We start from the raw sequence: 20,259 nt of genomic DNA, 5'->3' as shown, positions 1-20,259 counted from the left end.
CCATGCAAACTGGCTGGGTTATTCTTTATTTCAGACATCACACATTATAGTCTTACTCTAATCCAGGCATCGTACACACACAGACACTCAACCATGCAAACTGGCTGGGTTATTCTTTATTTCAGACATCACACATTATAGTCTTACTCTAATCCAGACATCGTACACACTCTCACTAAATCACATCCAGTATCATACACATCAACCTACTCAGATCTACTAGACACGTAACATCTTGACAAAATTTTCTAACATCCGTGGCATTGGCTCACAGGCAAACAGAACCAAACAAATGGTTGCTCGAACGTGCTTCTTGAATTCTAAACATCAGACATTTGAAATCTCTATTTTTGACCTTCAGAATACCTCTGATGGCAGTAACTTTACAAGCACTAATTCTGGTCCATTTAGACTGAGAATAGTGTCTAGTTACAGTAAGGGCTACAATAAGTATAGCCGGTTAGAATTGTAACGGTTTGAGAGATTATAGGAAAAGATCAGTCTTTATGCGGCTGAAGGAAAAGGAATATAACATTTACTATTTACAGGAAACTCGATCTACATCCTGAGATGAAATTGCGTGGAAAAAGGAAATGGGGTTGGTGAAATAATGTTCTGTCATGGACAAAGGAACTCAAAAGGTGTGATGATATTAATTATCAAAAATGTCGATCCGAATGTGTAAACAGTCAACAATTATTCGCAAGGAAGGTGGCTCCTTTTCAATATAAAAGTGGATGGAAAAACAGATCATCTATATGTTATTAATCTATACGGTATTAATCTATATGGTATTAATCTATATGGTATTACTCTATATGGTATTAATCTATATGGTATTAATATATATGGTATTAATCTATATGGTATTACTCTATATGGTATTAATATATATGGTATTAATCTATATGGTATCACTCTATATGGTATTAATCTATATGGTATTAATCTATATGGTATTAATCTATATGGTATTAATCTATATGGTATTACTCTATGTGGTATTAATCTATATGGTATTAATCTATATGGTATTAATCTATATGGTATTAATCTATATGATATTAATCTATATGGTATTAATCTATATGGTATTAATCTATATGGTATTACTCTATATGGTATTAATCTATATGGTATTAATCTATATGGTATTAATCTATATGGTATTAATCTATATGGTATTAATCTATATGGTATTGCTCTATATGGTATTCATCTATATGGTATTGCTCTATATGGTATTAATCTATATGGTATTAATCTATATGGTATTAATCTATATGGTATTACTCTATATGGTATTAACCTATATGGTATTGCTCTATATGGTATTAATCTATATGGTATTAATCTATATGGTATTACTCTATATGGTATTAATCTATATGGTATTAATCTATATGGTATTACTCTATATGGTATTAATCTATATGGTATTAATCTATATGGTATTAATCTATATGGTATTAATCTATTTGGTATTAATCTATATGGTATTAATCTATATGGTATTAATCTATATGGTATTACTCTATATGGTATTAATCTATATGGTATTGCTCTATATGGTATTAATCTATATGGTATTAATCTATATGGTATTACTCTATATGGTATTAATCTATATGGTATTAATCTATATGATATTACTCTATATGGTATTAATATATATGGTATTAATCTATACGGTATTAATCTATATGGTATTAATCTATATGGTATTAATCTATATGGTATTAATCTATATGGTATTACTCTATATGGTATTTCTCTATATGGTATTAATCTATATGGTATTAATCTATATGGTATTAATCTATATGGTATTAATCTATATGGTATTAATCTAATCTATATGGTATTAATCTATATGGTATTGCTCTATATGGTATTAATCTATATGGTATTAATCTATATGGTATTAATCTATATGGTATTAATCTAATCTATATGGTATTAATCTATATGGTATTAATCTATATGGTATTAATCTAATCTATATGATATTAATCTATATGGTATTGCTCTATATGGTATTAATCTATATGGTATTAATCTATATGGTATTAATTTAATCTATATGGTATTAATCTATATGGTATTAATCTATATGGTATTAATGTATATGGTATTAATCTATATGGTATTCATCTATATGGTATTAATCTATATGGTATTCATCTATATGGTATTAATCTATATGGTCCAAATCAGGATGATCCATACTTATTAGAAAACATTTATACCAATTTATTGAATTTACAGGCAACAAATGATCATCCTATTATGCCAGTAGACTATAACACAGTGTTAAGTACCTCAATGGACCGTAAAGCTAATCACTCATCACCGTGCCCTTACGGAGATCACAAATATTATGGACTAACAACCCCTGACCTATTACGATATACATGGAGGAGACATAATTAAGCTAGTCGTCTTGACTACTTTCTTGTCTCTTTCTCTCTCGCATCAAAGGTTAAACAAGTATTGATTAGGAGACAGAATGTGATCAGACCATCATCTAATTGGCCTTCATGTGGATGGGGATATTGAAATTTTATCAAAGTCTACTGCAGGACAATTTATTCTTAAATAAGACTAAATAATTTATAACTGTTTTTTTCCCAGTACAATATAGGTTCAGCAGCAAATCCCCTTATTGTTTGGGATACCTGTAAATGTAGCTTTCAGAGGTCATTCAATTCAATATTCATCAATAATAATTAAAAAAAAGTTGTTTCTGCCTAAAGAGACAAGACTAACCATGGAAATACATGAATCTATAGTTCAGGTAGATAGCAATAAAAACAATACTACAGAGATACAAAATAGGTTAGAGAAAAAAACAAAAAAGAACTTGAGGAACTTATTCAAAAACGATCTAATGTAATCTATTACAAAAATAAAGCAAACGAATATGGAAAAATGCACAAAATTCTTCCTGAATCTCCAACACAGCAACCCTAACAAAAAATAATTGGCAGAAACTTATTAAAGACAAAGTCATCTATGATTCTCCGAATTATATTTTAAAAGAGGAAGCTAAATATTTTAAGCAGATATGTTCCTTTCCGTCTCATGCTCTGAATGATGACTACTGTAAGGAATTCTTTCCCCCCAAAAAATAAAATGGAAAATTAACAAATTCACAGAAAGACCATTGCGAGGGCCAAATTACAGAGGAATAATTTTTGAGGCTAGTAAATCATTTCAGTCTGGAAAAAACCCAGAGCTTGATGGCATACAGGTAGAGGTATATCAAGCCTTTTTTTTTTATATACTCAAAGCTCCATTATTAGCTTGTTTTAATATAGAAATGGTAGTCTGTCAGGTACTCAGCAGGAAGGTCTGATTTCACTATTATTAAAACAAGACCCAGATGGCAAATATAAAGACACAGTCTATCTAAAAAAAAAAATGGAGGCATCTTACACATCAACGTTGTGATGCAAAAAATACTAGCGAAATGCATAGCACTCAGAATTTAAAAAAGGGTTTTTACCAGGTATTGTTCATCCTGATCAGACAGGTTTTTAACATGGGAAGATACATTGGAGATAAAAATACGACAAACTACTAGAAATAATAGAACATCATGAAACATCTAAGAAGCCAGGCCTGGTTTTTATAGCAGATTTTGAAAAGGCCTTTGATAAAGCAAGACTGGATTTTATATATACATGCCTGGACTTTTAACATTTTGTTGAGTCTAAAAATCCTACAATGTGATTTTCTGAACTTCTTTTCTTCTCATTTTGTCTGTCACAGTTGAAGTGTATCTATGATGAAAATTACAGGCCTCTCTCATCTTTTTTAAGTGGGAGAACTTGCACAATTGGTGGCTGACTAAATACTTTTTTTGGCCCCACTGTACATGCCTGGAATTTCAACATTTTGTTGAGTCTCTTATTCAATAGGTAAAAGTTATGTGTAGCACAACCCCAGCTGTGAAATAGTAAACACGCGGCAACTTCTCAGAGAGTGTTGAATTGTCAAAGAGATAAACAAGGGTGTCCGCTGTCCACATATCGATTCGTTACGGCCATCTAAATGCTAGCTATTAACATCAGATCAAATAACAACTGTAGTGGCTTCCTTACATATTGACCACAGCCACTGCCCAAACCTGAAGCACGCTTGTTTCGGACGCGTACAGTCCACATTCAAAGTTCCCAACCGGCAAAAAAAAAACATCCAATGACATGCAGGGATATGGTGCAACAAAAAAAGGTTTATTCTTCTTATATCCAACAAATAAATGATTCTCCAATCAACTTAAAAGCATAGATTTACTAGATGTGAAAAATACATAAGACGACCTGTTCATATGTCTGTATGGTGAAAAGACTATACCGCACCCGCGTCTAGCTAGGACTCCCCTCACCCCGAAGTCCCAACTTCCTGCCTTTATCCTATCACTAACACACTTACCACAGTACAATGAATGGGCGAGAGGGGAGGGCGAGGAGACAAACACTAAGTTACACTAATAAAGGAGCATATCCCAATCAGATAAATGTAAATCATTAAAAGGTACCTAATACTAATACACCATTTACACTCATATTTTATATATTTACACACACGTACATGGAGCTCTGTATGTTCGGTCTTTTATACCAACATGTCCAAATCGGCTCTAACATCATAAATCAGGACATCATAACAACAACATTAGAGGAAATCGGCTCTAACATCATAAATCATGACATCATGACAACAACATTAGAGGAAATCGGCTCTAACATCATAAATCATGACACCATAACAACAACATTAGAGGAAATCGGCTCTAACATCATAAATCAGGACATCATGACAACAACATTAGAGGAAATCGGCTCTAACATCATAAATCAGGACACCATGACAACAACATTAGAGGAAATCGGCTCTAACATCATAAATCATGACATCATAACAACAACATTAGAGGATTAGAAATCCAAGGCTTAAAAAACAAAAAGGTGTCCGATGACTCAAGTTTTATATTAAGTCCTCAAGCATCTCACTGTCTCATTGAAGATAACTTTTCTGGACTCCTAATTATGACAAGTCTACAATATTACGTATTGGACCTTTACAAAAAACAGCTTTTACATGATCCTGTAGTTTACCTGTAAAATGGGCTGATGGTGAAGTAGAAATACTTGATATTAATTTCACAAAAAAAAAATATATATATATAAATGGTTTGAGTCCTCGATTTGACTTGTTGGGAGATCTGTCGACATCCCGTTGGACGCTTGACCCTGGTTGCTCCTGTGGGTCACTCTGGACGGGAGTCTGCTAGATGACTGAATGTAATGTAAATGTTGAACGGCTTCGCTGCAGGTAGATTGTATGTTGTAATACTCCACAAGAAAAAAAACAATTGCTACTGGTTCCGCAATGCAGACAGCCTTTACGGCTGACACCGCAAGTTAGTGTCCTGGATTCCTGTTAAGTAGCAATTAGCTGCTAGCCATCATGAAAATGGAGCAGACAAATGCTAGCAGTGTTTTATCCACAGCTGGGCACAAATGTTTTTTATTGTTCATCTTTAGTTTTTTTTATTTCCTCTTCTGTTTCTTGTAAATATTTCAGTTTTTGTTTTCATAGTTTTTTCCTGTGAAGCCCATTGTGTTCCACTCCATGTCTGACATGTGCTGAATAAATATAGCTTGGTTAGATGTGATGTGAATTTAGGTCATGTGATCGGGAAAATATAGTTCCACAACGGGAACGGTTCTCTAACTGCGTGTGATTCTTTCCACACTCGGACCAACTGTGTGGTTTTTCCCCTGTGTGTGTAATTGTGTGTTTTCTTCCCCCGTGTGTTTCCTTTTATGTGATTTTAGGTCATGTGATCGTGAATATCTCTTTCCGCACAAGGCGCAATGGTAAAGCTTCTTCCCCGCGTGTGTCTTCTCATGCTCCCTCATGTTATCTAACGACCTAAAGAATTTTCCACAATGGGAACAGGGGTAAGGCTTCTCCCCAGAGTGTATTTTCTTATGTTTGTTCAGGTTCCCTAAATGCAAAAAACACTTTCCACACTGGGAACAACTGTGTGGTTTTTCCCCTGTGTGTGTCCGCTCATGTGATCTCAGGTCATGTGATCGTAAGAAACTATTTCCACACTGAGAGCAATGGTAAGATTTCTCCCCGGTGTGCGTCATCTCATGCTTTCTTAAGTCTGATGATGTTGAAAATCTCTTTCCACAATTGGAGCAGTGGTAAGGCTTTTCTCCTGTGTGTTTCTTCTCGTGATCTTTCAGGTTCCCCAACTTGGTAAAATCCTTACCACACAGGGAGCAATGGTAAGGTTTCTCCCCTGTGTGTGTCCTCTCGTGCGTTTTCAGGTTACCTGACAACCTAAAATTCTTTCCACAATGGGAACAGGGGTAAGGCTTCTCTCCAGAGTGTATTCTCTTATGTTTGTTCAGGTTCCCTAAATGGGAAAAAAGCTTTCCACACTGTGAGCAATTGTGTGGTTTTTCCCCTGTGTGTGTCCTCTCATGTGATTTTAGGTCATGTGATCGTGAGAATCTATTTCCACACTGGGAGCATTGGAAGGGCTTTTCTCCTGTGTGTTTCCTTTCATGCTCTTTCAGCTTCCATAACCACTTAAAACTCATATTACACTGGGAGCAGTGGTGTTGCATCGCTGGATTGGGCGTCTCAGGGTCTGGTTCCCCTGAAGGACTCTTTCTGCTGTCAGATGGAGAATCTGGTCTCTCTCCTGCCAAAGACAAAAGGAGTATTTAGTTAAACAGAGTATTTAGTTAAACAGACAGACCTGACTGAAACCTCCATTATAAAACTGTTTTCCTATGAGGTTTAATCCAGACTAGATCCCTCATTATGAAACACAAAATGTGGATCCTGGATGCTGATTGGTTGATAGCTGTTAGTTATTCACATTAATCGCAGTTAATGGCTGTTAACAGTTCCATTTGAATAATTCCTACACATCCACTGTTCCAAAGCCCAGCCAGGAAATTCATAAACTAATCTCCACTGTTCCACAGCCCAGCCAGGAAATTCATAAACTAATCTCCACTGTCCCACAGCCCAGCCAGGCCATTTATAAACTAATCTCCACTGTTCCACAGCCCAGCCAGGAAATTCATAAACTAATCTCCACTTAATGGCTAATTGTTGGTTTGCTACTAGAATGATACATATGGGTTTAAGTTAAGATGGGGCTAGAATGCTACATAGGGGGTGAAGATGGGGCTAGAATCGTACATAAGGGGTTAAGATGGGGATAGAATGGGACATAAGGGGTTAAGATTGGGATAGAATGGTAGATAAGGGGTTAAGATGGGGTTAGAATGGTACATAAGGGGTTAAGGTGGGGCTAGAATGGTAAATACGGGTTAAGGTGGGGTTAGAATGGTACATAAGAGGTTAAGATGGGGTTAGAATGGTAGATAAGGGGTTAAAATGGGGCTAGAATGGTACATGCGGGGTTAAGATAGGGCTAGAATGGTACATACAGGGTTAATATGGGGCTATAATGGTACGTATGGGGTTAAGATGGGTCTAGAATGGTACATGCAGGGTTAATAGGGGGCTATAATGGTACATGACAGGTTTAGATGGGGCCAGAATGGTACATAACAGGTTAAGATGGGGCTAGAATGGTACATAACAGTTTAAGATGGGGCTAGAATGGTACATAACAGGTTAAGATGGGGCTAGAATGGTACATAACAGTTTAAGATGGGGCTAGAATGGTACATATGGGGTTTCCCAACAATATCAACTGGAACCTGTTTTATACCATCATTATCAGTTACAACCTGTTTTATACCATCATTATCAGTTAGAACCTGTTATACCATCATTATCAGTTAGAACCTGTTTTATACCATCATTATCAGTTAGAACCTGTTTTATACCATCATTATTAGTTAGGACCATTATCAACCGGGACCGGTCTGTGTTTACCATCATTATCAACTGGGACCGGTCTGTGTTTAGCATCATTATCAACCGGGACTGGTCTGTGTTTACCATCATTATCAACTGGGACCGGTCTGTGTTTACCATCATAATGAACTGGGACCGGTCTGTGTTTACCATCATTATCAACTGGGACCGGTCTGTGTTACCATCATTATCAACTGGGACCGGTCTGTGTTTACCATCATTACCAACTGGGACCAGTCTGTGTTTACCATCATTACCAACTGGGACCGGTCTGTGTTACCATCATTACCAACTGGGACCGGTCTGTGTTTACCATCATTACCAACTGGGACCGGTCTGTGTTTACCATCATTACCAACTGGGACTGGTCTGTGTTTACCATCATTACCAACTGGGGCTGGTCTGTGTAGGAAGGTCTGGTAGCTGAACCCATAACCATTAAGGACTGGTTTATTATAAAGCTGGACCCATAACCATAAAGGACTGGTTTATTATACAGCTGAACCCATAACCATTAAGGACTGGTTTATTATACAGCTGGACCCATAACCATAAAGGACTGGTTTATTATACAGCTGGACCCATAACCATAAAGGACTGGTTTATTTGGTCTCTGAGCGCTGTAGTCACATTATTGCATGGTTTGCTTTCTACTTAAAGTTTTTTTTAAATCTGACACAGCGGTTGCATTAAGGAGAAGTTTATCTAAAGTTCCATGTATAATAGTTGTATCTTTCATCAATGTTTATAATGAGTATTTCTGTGAATTGATGTGGCTCTCTGCAAAATCACCGCATGTTTTGGAACTACTGAACATAACACGCCAATGTAAAATTAGATTTTTGGATATAAATATCGAACTTCATTGAACAAAACATAGATATATTGTGTAACATGAAGTCCTATGAGTGTCATCTGATGGAGATCAAAGAGGTTAGTGATTAATTTGATCTATATTTGTTTTTTTGTGACACCTCTCTTTGGCTGGAAAAATGGCCGTGTTTTGGTGGTGACCTAACAATCGTTTGTGGAGCTTTCGCTGTAAAGCATTTTTGAACTCAGACACTGTTGCTGTGGATTAACGAGAATTGTATCTTTAAAATGGAGTAAAATACTTGTATGCTTGAGGAATTTGAATTATGAGATTTTTGTTGTTGTTTTGAATTTCGGCGCCCTGCACTTTCACTGGCTGTTGTGGGACGCTACCGTCCCGAATATCCCAGAGAGGTTAACCACAGCTCCACGCTGTGTAGTCTTGTCCTTTGGTAGATTTGTAGTGCCAACCATTTCAACTTGTAGCTGCTGCTTCATATTTTCGGTCTTAGAAATTCACCATGTGCAACCTTAGCTTACGTTTGCGTGGTCTGATGTAAATTTTGTCAGGAGTGGGTTTTACATACTTCTGAGATCAGGGTGGTCCATGCGCCACCATTAATGTCTATGCTCACGTGGCCGTGGCCCCTGATTTGGTTAACTTGACATGAAAACCCATATTTTCTCATATAGAAGGTTGACATCACAATACATCTTTTCACAAATAGTTTCATGTTTAATCACATACGTTTCACAATATGTAGATGGAACCCCCATAATTCCGAAGTGGAACACAACCAAAGACACAGTAATGACTGTTTCCTGTCCTTCATGAGATCGCCAAAATAAAACACACTCATCATGACTGTCCCTTAAGTGTCCACGGACCACTCCCACATTCTCAAAAATATTAATATTGTTGAATTATTTAAACTTTTGATTGTACAAGGATCTCTCCGTGTTCCATAGTTTACATTCCAATCTCGAACACTACAGGCCATAGGGGCACCGTATTTGATGACCGACCATAAAACAGACGACTTCCCGCTCTCCCCCCTCTACGAGAGAGACCCACTGTAACCTGATCCTTCAGATCATCACAGGAGAGTCATGACATTCCCCCTCTACGAGAGACCCACTGTAACCTGATCCTTCAGATCATCACAGGAGAGTCATGACATTCCCCCTCTCCTTCAGATCATCACAGGAGAGTCATGACATTCCCCCTCTACGAGAGAGACCCACTGTAACCTGATCCTTCAGATCATCACAGGAGAGTCATGACATTCCCCCTCTACGAGAGAGACCCACTGTATCCTGATCCTTCAGATCATCACAGGAGAGTCATGACATTCCCCCTCTACGAGAGAGACCCACTGTAACCTGATCCTTCAGATCATCACAGGTAGCGTGTGGAAAACGGCTCAAAATGGCTTAGACTCTAGCCACACACCGACACACCCACCAACTGGAGCAAACCAAACTGTACCTCATAGTCTGTTCAAGAACATACAAGAAAATGTTGGTAATAGTGTTATTCAGTACAAACTCAATCAAATTGAACACACCCCTGTTCAATACCCTGAAACCCCTTCAATTTACAGACAAGCTCTCCCCTGATTGGTCGCCACACACCTCCATCAATGAAGGTCTACAGTAGGTTCAACAGCGCTCTGTAAGGTAGCAGCATGGTGTAGCCGGAGGACAGCTGGCTTCCGTCCTCCTCTTGGTACACTGGCTTCAATATAAAACCTAGGAGGCTCATGGTTTTCACCCCCTTTCATAGACTTACACAGTAATTATGACAACTTCCGGAGGACGTCCTCCAACATATCAGAGCTCTTGCAGCATTAACTGACATGTTGTTGACCCAATCAAAGGATGAGAGAATGAATTTAGTACTGAATGCATAAGCTACAGGTAGCTAACACTGCGGTGCATAAAATATGGTGAGTAGTTGACTCAAAGAGAGAAAGACGCAATAGTTGAAATTTTTTTAACAAATAATTTATTCAAAAATTAAGGAGAAGCGAAAACTAGCTATATTTCATAGTATGTTTTTTTACTTTCACTTAATAGCGAATGCAGCTAGCTAGTTTAGCCTACTAGTTTAGCCTACTCAGACACCCGGCTCAAACAGAGAGGGATGCTAAGTTAACTAGCTGGCTATCCAACAGAGAGGGATGCTAAGTTAGCTAGCTGGCTATCCAACAGAGAGGGATGCTAAGTTAGCTAGCTGGCTATCCAACACTGGAACTCTTCCAAGTCAAGGAAGCTTTTGGTTTTACTCATTTATTGCACTATGAAGCTACTGCATGATTGTAGCAGGTTTACTAACGTGTTAGTTTTGTTGACTACGACGTTACTTTAGCTATTATGGTGACAATGATATAGGCTGTGTGTAGCGGTTATGATGTGGTTTGGCTTGGAAAGGTTTTTTCCCCTGGTCACATACAGCTGATGTGTTGTGCACTGAAGTCCACAAATGAAGGGAAAAGGTGGGAAGAGGAGAGCGCGTAGACGGGAGTACGAATTATACCATGAGAAAAGGGGTCATGCTGTTTGTATGTGGCTGCTATGAAAGTGAACTGTGTGTGCGGGTGATTCAGGGGTGAGTTTATCCCAATGATTCTGTTGAAAAACGTTACGAAACGGGGATAAACATATCTGTATTTCAAATTTCAAATTTCAAAACTCAGAAGAGCTCATTTCTGTAAGTACATCGATGTACATAATCAATGTCCACTAGTTGCATTAATCAAATGTGTTTTAACAATCAGCACCTGTGTTCTCTCTCTAACATGGTGGAATAATACTGATGGGAACATTGATCAGCACCTGTGTTCTCTCTCTAACATGGTGGAATAATACTGACGGGAACATTGATCAGCACCTGTGTTCTCTCTCTAACATGGTGGAATAATACTGACGGGAACATTGATCAGCACCTGTGTTCTCTCTCTAACATGGTGGAATAATACTGACGGGAACATTGATCAGCACCTGTGTTCTCTCTCTAACATGGTGGAATAATACTGACGGGAACATTGATCGTCACCTGTGTTCTCTCTCTAACATGGTGGAATAATACTGATGGGAACATTGATCAGCACCTGTGTTCTCTCTCTAACATGGTGGAATAATACTGACGGGAACATTGATCAGCACCTGTGTTCTCTCTCTAACATGGTGGAATAATACTGATGGGAACATTGATCAGCACCTGTGTTCTCTCTCTAACATGGTGGAATAATACTGACGGGAACATTGATCAGCACCTGTGTTCTCTCTCTAACATGGTGGAATAATACTGACGGGAACATTGATCAGCACCTGTGTTCTCTCTCTAACATGGTGGAATAATACTGACGGGAACATTCAAGAGGTTGTGAATGTTTTCCATGTTAACAACGTCATCAGAACATCACCACATTTTCATACATCTTTAGCTTGGAGACTAGAACACAAATTAACTACATGAAACCAAAACAACTACGTTTCTTGAGGTTTTAAGGTCAGAATCAAGAAATACACACAATATGCAATTCATAATTTACATTTTAAAATATCTAAATCATGGCATTAATAACATCTAAGGGTTCTAACATGTGTCCAATCTATCAAAGTGTAGAATAAAAAGAAACAAAAAAAACATTTTCAAATTGTATTCTGATTTTAGACATAATCATGTCTCTAGAGAAAAAAACTAAAACAGGCCTATTGTTGATTAAGATTTCATATAAACAATATGATTTAATGTGGCATAAAACAAGTCAAACATCAGTCAGAACACAGTGACTCATCAGAACACAGTGACTCATCAGAACACAGTGACTCATCAGAACACAGTGACTCATCAGAACACAGTGACTCGTCAGAACACAGTGACTCATCGGAACACAGTGACTCATCAGAACACAGTGACTCATCAGAACACAGCCTGTCTATTCTATCATGTGATTTCAGGTCCTCTGGGAAGATGTCTTTCCACAATTAGGTTCCCTAACTAAAACTCTTTCCAAACCGTGAGCTTTTCCTCCCCTGTGTGTTCCTTTTCAGGCTCCCTAACTGGGTAAGACTCTTTCCACACTGGGAACAACTGGGTGATTTCTCCCATGTGTCCTCTCATGATCTTATAGTTTCCCTAAATTGGTAAAACCATGGTAAGATGTGTGTGTCCTCTCATGCTCCTTAAGGTTATTTAACAACCTGAAATTCATTAGGCAATGGGAACATGAGTAAGGCTTCACTCCAGAGTGTATTCTCTTCTTATGTTTGTTCAGGCTCCCTAAATGGGTAAAATCATTTCCGCATAGGGAACAATGGTAAGGTTTCTCCCCGGTGTGTGTCCTCTCATGTGATTTTTGGTCCTGTGATCTAGAAAATCTCTTTCCACAATGGGTACAGGGGTAAGGCTTTTCTCCTGTGTGTACTCTATTATGTTTGTTCAGGCTCCCTAACTGCGTAAAACACTTTTCGCAATGAGAGCAGTGGTGAAGTTTCTCCCCTGTGTGTGTCCTCTCGTGTGAATTTAGTTCCTGTGATCGTGAAAATCTCTTTCCACACTGGGAACATTGGTAAGTCTTTTCTTCAGTGTGTTTCCTTTCATGCTCTTTTCGGTAAGCTAATTGGGTAAAACTCTTTTCACACAGGGAGCAATGGTAAGGTTTCTCTCCTGTGTGTGTCCTCTCGTGCTCCTTCAGCTTATCTAACAACCTAAATGTCTTTCCACAATGGGAACAGCGGTAAGGCTTTTCTCCTGTGTGTATTCGATTGTGTTTGTTCAGGCTCCATAACTGGGTAAAACACTTTCCACACTGGGAGCAGAGAAAAGGCTTTTCTCCTGTGTGTGTCCTCTGATGTATTTTTAGGTTCTGTGATCGTGGAAATCTCTTTCCACACTGGGAGCAGTGGAAAGGCTTGTCTCCTGTGTGTGCCCTCTCATGCTCTTTTAGGTTCCATGACAACTTGAAACTCTTATTACACTGGGAGCAGTTGAGTCGTCTCACTGGTTTGGGAGTCTCTGGGTCTGGTTCCTCTGAAGGACTCTTACTGCTGTCAGAGTGACAGACTGGTCTCTCTCCTGCCAAAGACAGAGTATTTGGTTAAACAGAGAGACCTGAATGAAACCTCCACATGATAAAACTGTCTTCCTATGAGGTTTAATCTAGACTAGATCCTTTATTATAAAACAGTACACTTGGATCCTGTATGCCTATTGGTTAATAGCCACTAGTTATTCACAATACTACTCGGGGAATGGCTGTCAACAGTTCCATTTGAATCATTCCTACACATCCACTGTCCCACGGCCCTGCCAGGAAATTCATAAACTAATCTCCACTGCCCCACAGCCCTGCCAGGAAATTCATAAACTAATCTCCACTGGAAAAAAGAAACTCAACATTATTACCCCTAGTCCAGCATTTAGTTTGTAACAGAAGGGACTTGTTCTGAACCTTGCTATCTGACCTCTGCATTTTGTATACGTACAGACAATATGTATATAACGTATTCTGGTGATTTATTATTCAATAGAAATTTATGAAAATACACTGCTCCAAAAAATAAAGGGAACACGTAAACAACACAATGTAACTCCAAGTCAATCACACTTCTGTGAAATCAAACTGTCCACTTAGGAAGCAACACTGATTGACACATTTCACATGCTGTTGTGCAAATGGAATAGACAACAGGTGGAAATTATAGGCATTTAGCAAGACACCCCCAATAAAGGAGTGGTTCTGCAGGTGGTGACCACAGACCACTTCTCAGTTCCTATGCTTCCTGGCTGAGGTTTTGGTCACTTTTGAATGCTGGCGGTGCTTTCACTCTAGTGGTAGCATGAGACGGAGTCTACAACCCACACAAGTGGCTCAGGTAGTGCAGCTCATCCAGGATGGCACTTCAATGCGAGCTGTGGCAAGAAGGTTTGCTGTGTCTGTCAGCGTAGTGTCCAGAGCATGGAGGCGCTACCAGGAGACAGGCCAGTACATCAGGAGACGTGGAGGAGACCGTAGGAAGGCAACAACCCAGCAGCAGGACCACTACCTCCACCTTTGTGCAAGGAGGAGCACTGCCAGAGCCCTGCAAAATGACCTCCAGCAGGCCACAAATGTGCATGCGTCTGCTCAAACGGTCAGAAACAGACTCCATGATGGTGGTATGAGGGCCCGACGTCCACAGGTGGGGGTTGTGCTTACAGCCCAACACCGTGCAGGACGTTTGGCATTTTCCAGAGAACACCAAGATTGACAAATTCGCCACTGGCGCCCTGTGCTCTTCACAGATGAAAGCAGGTTCACACTGAGCACGTGAAAGACGTGACGGAGTCTGGAGATGCCGTGGAGAACGTTCTGCTGCCTGCAACATCCTCCAGCATGACCGGTTTGGCGGTGGGTCAGTCATGGTGTAGGGTGGCATTTCTTTGTGGGGCCGCACAGCCCTCCATGTGCTCGCCAGAGGTAGCCTGACTGCCATTAGGTACCGAGATGAGATCCTCAGACCACTTGTGAGACCATATGCTGGTGCGGTTGGCCCTGGGTTCCTCCTAATGCAAGACAATGCTAGACCTCATGTGGCTGGAGTGTGTCAGCAGTTCCTGCAAAAGGAAGGCATTGATGCTGTGGACTGGCCCACCCGTTCCCCAGACCTGAATCCAATTGAGCACATCTAGGACATCATGTCTCGCTCCACGTTGCACCACAGACTGTCCAGGACTTGGCCACCTCATCAGGAGCATGCCCATGCGTTGTAGGGAGGTCATACAAGCACATGAAGGCCACACACACTACTGAGCCTCATTTTGACTTGTTTTAAGGACATTACATCAAAGTTGGATCAGCCTGTAGTGTAGTTTTCCACTTTAACTTTGAGTGTGACTCCAAATCCAGACCTCCGTGGGTTGATAAATTTGATTTCCATTGATAATTTTTGTGTGATTTTGTTGTCAGCACATTCAACTATGTAAAGGAAAAAGTATTTAATAAGAATATTTCATTCATTCAGATCTAGGATGTTTTATTTTAGTGTTCCCTTTATTTTTTTTTAGCAGTGTATATAAATTCCTGTAGAAAGTTGGAGACTAATTTGGGATCGTCTGTGATGAGACCATTAATATTTAATTGTTGAAATGTATTATTTTTAAGAGTGGTCTTTTTCTAACCTGAAAAAAACAAGATGAATTTTGTTCACCCTCCTCCAGCCACTTCTTCCCAGATCTGACGAAGGCTCCCTCTGCTTTCAGTTTATACATATCATCCAACTTGTGTTGTAGCTCAAACAGAACAGATGTGTCCTCCTCTGAGAGACTTTCAACAGACTTTTGAACAGCTGATCTTTGTAATTATACTTTCTTCTTCAACTCTCCTCGTCTTGGCAACAATATTCCCATATATTCTTAAATATTTTCCAACCTCATATTTAAAAGGCTGCTAGGACATGAACACAGTAGCACAGAATAGATCCATATGACGTTGAGAAATAGTGCATTGTGGGAAGTTTAGAAGATACCCTGGAAATAAGTTAATAAATACGTAATAAGGCAAAAACATAACTGTTTGTTCTTATAGGTAACCAGAAAGTGACCACAACTAGCTTACTAAGTCTTTAACCACACTGTATTGTTACACTGGTGAGTAAAAACTCATGCTTCCCACGCTTTGTTGTCTGAAAATAAAATATATACATTTTCTCTCAACTGCGTTACCCACTCCAGTCAGCAGATGGCGGTCTGAGACTTTAAGGCGATGCTGCTTTTGTGACGTATAATCTAGTGGACGGAACGATTCTTTCAACAGCAGCAACAGTCAGTCAGACACCTCGGTAGCTTGCTAGACAACAGTTAGTCAGACACCTCGGTAGCTTGCTAGACAACAGTTAGTCAGACACCTCGGTAGCTTGCTAGACAAAATAGACGAACCAATAGAGACGCTTTCGTGTATATTAGCCACTCTCTTTTAAACACGCGTGTGTCGTCTAGCATTAGTTCCCTTTACTTGCTATAATGACCAATTGTTGGGTTGTTACTAGAACGGTACATCATCATTATTATGACATGTAAACACCAATGTCTTCAATATTATTCTACAATGTAGAAATGAGTCAAAATAAAGATAAACTCTGGAAAGAGTAGGTGTGTCCAAACGTCACTGGTATTGTATATACAGTACAGCGTCAAAGGTTTGGGCATACCTACTCATTACAGGCCTTTTCTTTATTTTGACTACAGAGTGATGGAGAGCTGCTGCAGATGACCTGGTTCCCACAATCAACCCGAGTGAGATGGTTTAGGATGAGTTGGACCGCAGAGTGAAAGAAAAGCAGCCAACAAAATGCTCAGCATATGTGGGAACTCATTTAAGGACTGTTGGAAAAACATCCCAGGTGAAACTGGTTGAGAGAATGCCAAGAGTGTGCAAAGCTTATTTTATATATTTTTTTGTTTAACACTTTTTCGTTACAACATGATTCCATGTGTTATTTTCATAGTTTTGATGTCTTCACTATTATTCTACAATGTAGAAAATAGTACAAATAGAGAAAAACACTTGAATGAGTAGGTGTGTCCAAACTTTTGACTGATCCTGTATACACATACATAAACTCAGCAAAAAAAAAAGAAATGTCCCTTTTCAGGACCCTGTCTTTCAAAGACAATTCATTAAAAAAACAAATAACTTCACAAATCTTCATAGTAAAGCGTTTAAACACTGTTTCCCATGCTTGTTCAATGAACCATAAACAATTAATGAACATTCACCTGTGGAACGGTCGTTAAAACTAACAGCTAACTAACAACGGTAGGCAATTAAAGGTCACAGTTATGAAAACTTAGGACACTAAAGAGGCCTTTCTACTGACTCTGAAAAACACCAAAAGAAAGACGTCCCAGGGTCCCTGCTCATCTGCGTGAACGTGCCTTAGGCATGCTGCAAGGAGGCATGAGGACTGCAGATGTGGCCAGGGCAATAAATTGCAATGCCTGTATTGTGAGACGCCTAAGACAGCGCTACAGGGAGACAGGACGGACACAGCTGATCATCCTCGCAGTGGCAGACCACGTGTAACAACACCTCTATAGGATCGGTACATCCAAACATCCCACCTGTGGGACAGGTACAGGATGGCAACAACAACTGCCTGAGTTACACCAGGAACGCACAATCCCTCCATCAGTGCTCAGACTGTCCGCAATAGGCTGAGAGAGGCTGGACTGAGGGCTTGTAGGGCTGTTTAAAGGTAGGTCCTCAACAGACATCACTGACAAAAACGTCGCCTCTGGGCACAAACCCACCGTCACTGGACCAGACAAGACTGGCAAAAACTGCTCTTCACTTCAGTTGTGTCTCACCAGGGGTGGTGGTCGGATTCGCGTTTATCGTCAAAGGAATGAGCGTTACACCGAGGCCTGTACTCTGGAGCGGGATCGATTTGGAAGTGGAGGGGCCGTCGTGGTCTGGGGCGGTGTGTCACAGCATCATCAGACTGAGCTTGTTGTCATTGCAGGCAATCTCAACGCTGCGCGTTACAGGGAAGACATCCTCCTCCCTCATGTTATACCCTTCCTGCAGGCTCATCCTGACATGACCATCCAGCATGACAATGCCACCAGCCATTCTGCTCGTTCTGTGCGTGATTTCCTGCATGTCAGGAATGTCAGTGTTCTGCCATGGCCAGCGAAGAGCCCGGATCTCAATCCTATTGAGCACGTCTGGGACCTGTTGGATCGGAGGGTGAGGGCTGGGTTCATTCCCCCCAGAAATGTCTGGGAACTTGCAGGTGCCCAGACTCTCTGTAAGAGTGGGGTAACATCTCACAGCAAGAACTGGCAAATCTGGTGCAGTCCATGAGGAGCAGATGCACTGCAGTACTTAATGCAGCTGGTGGCCACGCCAGATACTGACTGTTACTTTTGATTATTTTGACCCCCCCCTTCGTTCAGGGACACATTATTCAATTTCTGTTAGTCACATGTCTGTGGAACTTGTTCAGTTTATGTCTCAGTTGTTGAAACTTGTTATTTTCATACAAATATTTATTAACATGTTAAGTTATAATTATAAATATAAATATTAAGTTTGCTGAAAATAAACGCAGTTGACAGTGAGAGGACGTTTCGTTTACATACATACGTAACCTTGTCCTAGAGGAAATGTACACAGTTATCAGAACGTCACGCCAGGATAAGCCTACACAAAACACAGACCTTATTTTAAGTTTCTAAAAATCCCTTATGGGAAAAATCGATTGGAATCATTCCCCTGTTTGACCGGGTATTATGACTCCTACCTACTGTGGTACTTTATGTGAGCGATTCAATAGATGACAGAGATGAAAATCTCCTCTAGAAAAACTTAGAAAGAAGGGGAATCTAATAGCAACAACTAGGATGGGATGCTAACATGACCAGGATGGGTTGTTCACATGACCAGGATGGGTTCATAACCAGGATGGGTTGTTAACATGACCAGGATGGGTTGTTAACATGACCAGGATGGGTTGTCAATATGACCAGGATGGGTTGTTAACATGACCAGGATGGGTTGTTAACATGACCAGGATGGGTTGTTAACATGACCAGGATGGGTTGTTAACATGACCAGGATGGGTTGTTAACATGACCAGGATGGGTTGTTAACATGACCAGGATGGGTTGTTAACATGACCAGGATGGGTTGATAACATGACCAGGATGGGTTGAAAACATGACCAGGATGGGTTGATAACATGACCAGGATGGGTTGATAACATGACCAGGATGGGTTGATAACATGACCAGGATAGGTTGATAACATGACCAGGATGGGTTGTTAACATGACCAGGATGGGTTGTTAACATGACCAGGATGGGTTGTTAACATGACCAGGATGGGTTGTTAACATGACCAGGATGGGTTGATAACATGACCAGGATGGGTTGAAAACATGACCAGGATGGGTTGATAACATGACCAGGATGGGTTGATAACATGACCAGGATAGGTTGATAATATGACCAGGATGGGTTGTTAATATGACAAGGATGGGTTGTTAATATGACCAGGATGGGTTAATAACATGACCAGGATGGGTTGATAACATGACCAGGATGGGTTGTTAACATGACCAGGATGGGTTAATAACATAACCAGGATGGGTTAACATGACCAGGATGGGATGTTAATATGACCAGGATGGGTTGTCAATATAACCAGAATGGGTTAATAACATAACCAGAATGGGTTGTTAACAGGACCAGGATGGGTTGTTAATATGACCAGGATGGGTTGTCAAGATAACCAGGATGGGTAAATAACATAACCAGGATGGGTTGTTAACAGAACCAGGATGGGTTGTTAACATGACCAGGATGGGTTGTTAACATGACCAGGATGGGTTGTTAACATGACCAGGACGGGTTGTTAACATAACCAGTTGTTAACATGACCAGGATGGGTTGTTAACATGACCAGGATAGGTTGTTAACATGACCAGGATAGGTTAACATGACCAGGATGGGTTGTTAACATGACCAGG

General features: G+C 39.9%; 1 protein-coding gene across 2 annotated transcripts in view; it reads right to left on the bottom strand.

Annotated features, from left to right (window-relative positions):
* Positions 1-4,217: 4,217 nt before the first annotated feature.
* The window catches only part of LOC110487326 (uncharacterized), a 30,561-nt gene continuing 14,519 nt past the window's right edge, over positions 4,218-20,259 (bottom strand). Inside the window, exon 2 of one of the 2 annotated variants that reach the window (XM_090194685.1) lies at positions 4,218-6,730. In XM_090194685.1, coding sequence (XP_090050811.1) covers positions 5,739-6,730 — 992 coding nt within the window. In that variant the 3' untranslated portion in view covers positions 4,218-5,738. Of the gene's footprint in view, positions 6,731-12,232; positions 13,823-20,259 lie in introns of those variants that run through there. The other variant, XM_090194686.1, reaches the window with a different exon arrangement.

This window comes from Oncorhynchus mykiss, chromosome 13 (assembly GCF_057628025.1).
Source record: "Oncorhynchus mykiss isolate SJ-2025 chromosome 13, ASM5762802v1, whole genome shotgun sequence".
NCBI lineage: Eukaryota > Metazoa > Chordata > Actinopteri > Salmoniformes > Salmonidae > Oncorhynchus > Oncorhynchus mykiss.
This window is presented reverse-complemented; position numbering and strand designations above follow the sequence as displayed.